General features: G+C 56.2%; 1 protein-coding gene across 1 annotated transcript in view; it reads left to right on the top strand.

Annotated features, from left to right (window-relative positions):
- LOC113204736 (uncharacterized) overlaps positions 1-4,950 on the top strand; it is a 13,524-nt gene extending 8,574 nt beyond the window's left edge. The window contains exon 2 of the mRNA XM_026420015.1: positions 3,258-4,950. Coding sequence (XP_026275800.1) covers positions 3,261-4,679 — 1,419 coding nt within the window. The 5' untranslated portion in view covers positions 3,258-3,260 and the 3' untranslated portion in view covers positions 4,680-4,950. The remainder of the gene's footprint in view (positions 1-3,257) is intronic.
- The last annotated feature ends 1,695 nt before the right edge of the window (positions 4,951-6,645 follow it).

Raw genomic sequence — 6,645 nt, 5'->3', positions numbered from 1 at the left:
GCCGCTCGTCGTGTCGGCCGCGGAACATTTTCCAGGGGATGCCCTGGAAATAGCATTATATCTCCCAGGGCTGCCCTAATCCCAGGGCAACTCCTGGGAAAAATTAGACATTTCCAGGAGATCTCCTGGGACTCTTCCAACTCCCCTGGGAAACGGAAAAAACTCCTGGGATTCCCAGGGCTTGTTTTTACCGTGTGTGTACCCGAAGTTTGTCGACGCTGACACTGAAAATGGGTTTCACACTGCGCACTGAGAACAAAGACTTGTTCGTCACAGGAATCGCCTAAAAATACCTATCCGTTTCACGTCTCATGCCCGTTTTTCGGATTCATTCGGCAAATTACTAGAGCTCGGCGCCTGCGAGACTCGGGGTAGGCCAGCCCGCAGAACACGGATGCACTGCAGGCGAGATGTTGCCTACCTAACAGGCGCTGTGGCTAAACTTAGCAGATGAAAGACGCACTTTTCGGATGACTTGACCTCAATACAGGCAATAGTTCAGTATATTTACAATTTAATTTTTATTGTAATTAAAATAACGGTCAAGCATCGACCCTCAAAAGGATTATGAAAGAAGCTTTCATGTTTCACCAATACCGCGGCGTCATTAGGCTTTTCCTCCACAGATTTTACACCATGCAAGCACTCCAATTTCCGTTTCTATAGCATATTTCCTCAAAAAAAGGGCGAGAAAAATAAGGGAGGAGCAGGCGGTGGAAGTCCCGTCTTTTTACGTTTTTTTTCTTTTCGTAATTCCCGTTTTGGTGATGGCCGCCCCTCCTGCCCAGCCCCGTCCCGCCCGTTCTGTTCTCCGCTTATTACTCGCCCCTCGCCACAAAATTACAAACTTTTCTTATTTTTGTTCCGCCATGGCCGTGTGGACCGCGGGGAATCATCATGTACCATTCCAGCGGAGCGCAGCGGGGCCTCCATCTCGCCTGCTCTCTCTCTCTCTCTCTCTCTCTCTCTCTCTCTCTCTCTCTCTCTCTCTCTGTCCCCCTTTCTCACCTCGTTTGTGTGGCCTCCGCTGCCCCCGCACACCACCACACCGTGTGGTGCGGACCACACACATAAAATTGAATTAATCGCATGTCAAGCTGTGTATCTCAAATCCAGATCCACGCGTCGTTATTTCGCTCGAGCCGCTCCTCGCAATAATCTAGCGCCTCGTTCACTCTCTCTCTCTCTCTCGCTCTCCGCCTCCCACTCTCCCTCTCGCTCTCTCACGCCACGGCGATAAAGCCGCGGCGGCCAAAGCAATCACACTTCACGGCACCGCCGCCGCGGCCCAATAAAAAAGTTTTGAAATGGAGTGTACCGCTGCTCTCTCTCCTCCCGCCGCGCTCCGCGCTCTCCTCTGTGGAGAGGCCTTGATTTGGCGACGTGTTATGTGCAGCCGGGCGGGAGGATTCGAATCATAATAAAAACAACGCAAGTATAGTTTTTGTAAACTCGTCGCAAAACGCACTGCGAGGACGCGAGGCGACGAGTTGTCGAGTTACTGAAGCTATGAGAAGTTGCAGTGGGGATGGGAGGGAGGGGCCGGTCATGCAGGCGACGGTTCGCTCGCCGTAGATACGGCTGTTCTAGATAGGAAGACTGACGCTTTTGCAAAACATTCAAGCGATCGACTCACAGGAATTCCGAAATTTGCTGATCTTGAAACCCGAATCGTCTCGTACTTGTTTTAACCGTGTTCGGGTCGGGGGTCTGGCCAAGCACATGTTTGTTGGGTCCTTGTCGTTTAGTAAACTAGTGCTCAAAAGATAATAAATTTTGTCACAATCTGTCATAGCTCGGATTCAAATTTTTTTCATAAATAAATGGTTCAAAAATTTATCCCAATCAGTAAACATGCGTGAAATCGCGGGGTGAAAATATTCGCCCCTCGCATTTTGTGTGATTGCGGGGAAAGTCGTCGCGAGGTCGCAGGTCGCACCTCGGGGCCGCAGCTACCCCCCCCCCCTCTCTCTCTCTCTCTGGATGCGGCCGCTGGAAATGGTCCGTGGGGCGGAGATGACAAAGTGCGTCGAGCGCCCGCCCACCCTGCCGGTTCTGTATTATTCCCTGGTCCAAGGTGAGCCCCGTGAGCGCTCCCTCCTCGCCCCCACCCCGCCCCGCCCGGGAATATGGGCCGGAGTTGGGCCCCGGCGGTGGTGGGGTGGGGCCGCCGGGGTGTTCCACCAGCATAGCGAGCGGCGACTTCCATTTTGCCCTCAACCGGGCGTGGCGGGGCGTGGCGTGGCGGAAATTGCAGCGCGCTCTGGCCCGCCTAATAGTCCACTTAACACGCGACTCGCTCCGGGCCCGGCCGGGGCCTGGCCCAGGCCACGCCATTACAGGGTATCTCGCGGGGCGGGCGGAGCGAAAATGGCGGATCCAGAGAGAGAGAGAAAGGGGGGAGGGGGGGGGACGCGGAAATGGTGTTTCCCTTGGTTGGCTAATGCTGTTGGGGGTGGGGGCTGAGGTCATTTCAAATGTGAAATTGCCAAACACTTTGCTCCAAGCGTCTGATTAAAGTGCCGCACACTTCGGTATGTGTTTGGTTAGACTCCAGAGGAATTCTCTAATTTGTGGTATAAAATCAACTTATTCGTAAAATCACATTTTAATGGTTTGAATTCATCAGAGGGTTAGAGTTTGATTCAAAATTCTATTGTCCGGGATAGTACTCTCAGTAGAACAACCGAATTGTTCGTAATTTCCGAATGTGTTCGTTACTTTAAAATTACGAAGAGCGTGTAGATGAATGAATCTGACATTTTTCGTCAAATCACGATAAAATTTCCAACAGTATATGTAGGCCGATTGGCTACCCTTATGGCGTCATGGTCATGGTTGTTAGGCAAAAATGCTCCCTTGTGCGAATTGCGAGCACGGTATTAATCAGCCACCTGGTATACCATCGATTTTCCACTTTAGTACCATTGTACCATGGTAAAACAAGTGTGCAATTTTGCACACTATAAATGTGCTTTTCACTAATGGTGCACCAACATGTTCAAATATTGAACACACCCAGCACACCCAATACCCCACTTAGTTTCCAACGTGTTCACGTTTGAAAAGTGCGCGAAGTCTGCACACTTCGTGATGTTGAGTTATATTCGATGCCAGAAATGTGCAAAGTTGACACATTTGAAAAGCACATTGATTGGTGTGCAACTTTTGCGTTTGTTTAACAAGTGTCGAAACAGCCAGGGCGTGTACAACTTGTTGTCGTCGCTCGCTAATCGAATGTGATCGTGTCCCTACAGATCATGGATCAACTGCCGGCTGACGTGCTGGTCTCAGTGATGTCTTACCTCAGCGTTGAGGAGGTACTCGCCTGCCGCTTGTCGTGCAAGAGGCTCGCCGACGTTGCCCTGTACGCGGACGTGTGGCAGCGTCGGCGCGTAGCACTTCGTAGCGCGTCGGGCTGCGCGTGTCCGGTGCTGCGGCTGGCGCCGCGCGTGGACAAGCTCAGCCTCAACCTTCACCTCAGCTCGACATGTCGCCGACCTCTACCCTCCGCGTGCGCCGTGAGGGAGTTCAATTTCTATGTGGAGCCAAAGGGCGCCCAGCAAGCCGCTCAGCTCCTCAGACAGCAGAAGAAGCACGGCCAGCTGAGCTGTGTGTCTGTGAGCTGCAACGTGTCTCCCAGTACAATCAAGGAAGCGAACGACACTGCCATGCTGTTGAGGACGTTGGCGTCGACGTCCGGCTTGGAGCGGCTCACTGTCGTTGGGCACATTGCTTACTTGAAGTCGCCAGAGAGAGCCGTTCCAAAGCGCGCCACCGTCACACCGTCCCTGAAGACATTCTATTGCACCTTCACCTCCCAGACGGAGTACTTCTTCAGGTACGTGCTCGCTGCGCACGCCGCCACGCTAGAGGAACTGGACGTGCAAATCAGCCCCCCAAATGTCTTGCCCGCACCAGGACTGCCGGCCCACCTGCTGGCGCGCATACCCCAGCTGCGCAGGCTGAGCTGCCCCGCGATGCTCGGGCTCGAGGGCGCGGCAGCTTGCGGGTCGCTGACGGAGCTCAAACTAGTCGTCGTTCCATATTCAGGCTATACCAGCTCAGGAGCAGTGCAGCTCCTCCGCAGCGCCGCCGGGCGGCTGCGCTCCGTCCATCTGCTCGGTGCTGAACACGAAGACACGAGAATCACCGAAAATCTGATTCTGGCCCTGACCTCGTCGGCGCCGTCCCAACTTAAATCGCTGTTCGTGGAGATCGGGTTAACATTTGAGTATGTGCAGCCCGTGCTCCTTCAGGCGCTGCCACAGCTGCTGCCGGGCCTGCGGCGGCTCCAGGTGAACACGCCGTCAGAGGAGCTGCTGCGCCTCATCACCCCCGCCACCGCACCGTCGCTGCAGAGCTTCCAAATTCACGCCCACTTCCATAGCAAGTTCCGCAAGTTTATGTGCCTCCGGAACGAGAGAGTTGCGGCGCTTCTGTCTGCAAACCCTTCGCTACATGTGGAGGTGCACCACCTGCTTAATGCGGAGGTGCAGTTCGTCCTCCACGCAACTCGTACCCACGTCGGCGTCTGCGAGTCGTGCGGCCGGGACTGCCTCGAAGGTCCCCAGCACCCTTTCAAGTACAGGGGTGTCTTTGCGCATCCCAAAGGGGAGTGTCCGTCCCCAAAAGACCATGGGTCTGACGGCATGTGGTCGCACATCGATGATGTGTGACGCTGATTATTTTATTGATACGACTGTTCGCTATGTAATGCAACCTGGAATGCTTGACGTGAGTTTGCACAATCTTTGTAAACCTACGGTACAGATTTTAGATAACTGTTTTCTAATTGATATGTCCTTTGTTATCTCAATTATTTTTTATTAGCTGAATGAGTGTATAAGAATTTTACGCTCCAAACGTGTTAATTTCCAGCGATAAATGCGACTTTTCTTGTGAACCAGTATGACGAATTTAAAAAAAATAACAACATATAATTCAAAACGTCTTTCCTTGTGCTTCGCCTCTTAATCTGAATAGTTCACATACTGACTCTGTGAGCAAAAGCGATGGTCCTTTCGGATTTTAAGGCTTCGATCAGTTCCCCGCACCGTATTGCGCGAGGTATTGCGACTCGTTTTGACGCCCCCTGTGCGGCGCGAATTGGCGCGTGCAGGAGCAGGAGTCCGGGCGTGGCGGGGCGTTGTCGTCGTCGAGATTGACGCCGGTAATGGATTCGGCCCCCTTATTAGAGCCTCGCCACCCGAGCCGCGCCGGCCGCGGACATGGCCGGTGGTGGCCGCGGGGCGGGCGGGCGCCGGCGGCGGCCTCGTCACGGCGCTGCTGCTGCTGCTGGGGCCGCTGAGATGGATGGACTCGTTATGTAATCTGCCCCGGGACGGGCCTTGCCGTGCCTTGCCCCTCACGCGTCCGTCGCGGCGCCCCGCGGCGGTGTATGGCAGCGTCGTCGTCGTCGTCGATCGCACCACCGCGCCGGGCGGCCGGGGCGCGCGGGGCCCCCTCGGCCGGGTGGGCGCGGGGCGGGCGTCGTGTTTCACGGGAGAGGAGGGGAAGGGAGAGGGTCCGCCACCAGCCGGACCAGCACCAGTGTGATTGATTATCTGGACGTGAATATTTTTATCGCGCGTCCAGTAGGCGTGACGCGGCGTGGCGGGGCGGGGCGGGGTGGGCTGGTCCGCGGGGTGGACGAGCCAACGAGCGTATGAGCATCCTAATTGCCTACAGCCCTGCTGGAGGTGCCACCGTTGGTGGTGGTGGTGGGAGGGAGCAGGACACCGGAGGACGCGCGCGAGCCGACGCCAGGGGACAGTGTAAGGGTCGTTGGCAGGTGGGGGCGGGCGGGACGGGGCGGGGCGAAAGAGTGAAGACGCCCGATAATGGTCGGGGACTCGATGCCGCCGCCAGGGTCGCGCCGCACGCCCGGGTGAGCAAATGGCCTCCCTGGCCAGGCCCAGGGCCTCGGCGAGGAGGGGCTGCAAGGAGCTCCCCAAAGGGGACACGCAGAGAGAGAGAGAGAGGGGGATCCGAGACCACCCCTCACTGCCGTGCCCACCTGATCAGAAGCGACGCCGCTGCCACTGCTGCCGCTCGCCCTCCTCGCCTTGCTCCCGCTCCCCTTCCCCAAGTGCAACAAACCCCGGCGCCGAAACAAAGCGGTTCGCGGCCGCCCGCCACCGCCACCCCGCGCATGGCGTCGCGTCCTCGCCCTCCTCATCAGGGTCGCGGTCGGTCGCACCATACATGGTTCCCCGCGACACGACGACGACGTCACATTAGCGTGCGACCGTTTCCGTTTCGCCGAAGCGACCTCCGACCCCCATCAGTAACCCCGCCGCGCGGCCCGCCCCGCCCCGACGCGACGTATCGGTGTTTCGGGAACACATTCATTACAGCCGTGACCGTGCCGACTGCCGTCCCCGTTCCCCTGCTCGCTCGTCAGGAGGTAATTAGCAAGTGTTTGCTCCCAAATAATGTCTTGTTTCTTTGCTCCGGTTCCCGTCGTCCGTCGGGGTATCGTCATCTCCTCGGCCGACATCCTGGTCCTGGTCGTCACGTCACTCATCATATGTTAGTCATTTTCGCATTATAATTCATAATCTTTCCCCATCCTCCCCAGTGTGACCGCATTCCGAGACAAATTCGTCGTTTTGCTCGACATATCGTCCCCACCCCACGGGT

The sequence above is a fragment of the Frankliniella occidentalis genome, unplaced genomic scaffold (genome assembly GCF_000697945.3).
Source record: "Frankliniella occidentalis isolate FOCC.00 unplaced genomic scaffold, Focc_3.1 Scaffold7, whole genome shotgun sequence".
Classification (NCBI taxonomy): Eukaryota; Metazoa; Arthropoda; class Insecta; order Thysanoptera; family Thripidae; genus Frankliniella; species Frankliniella occidentalis.
This window is presented reverse-complemented; position numbering and strand designations above follow the sequence as displayed.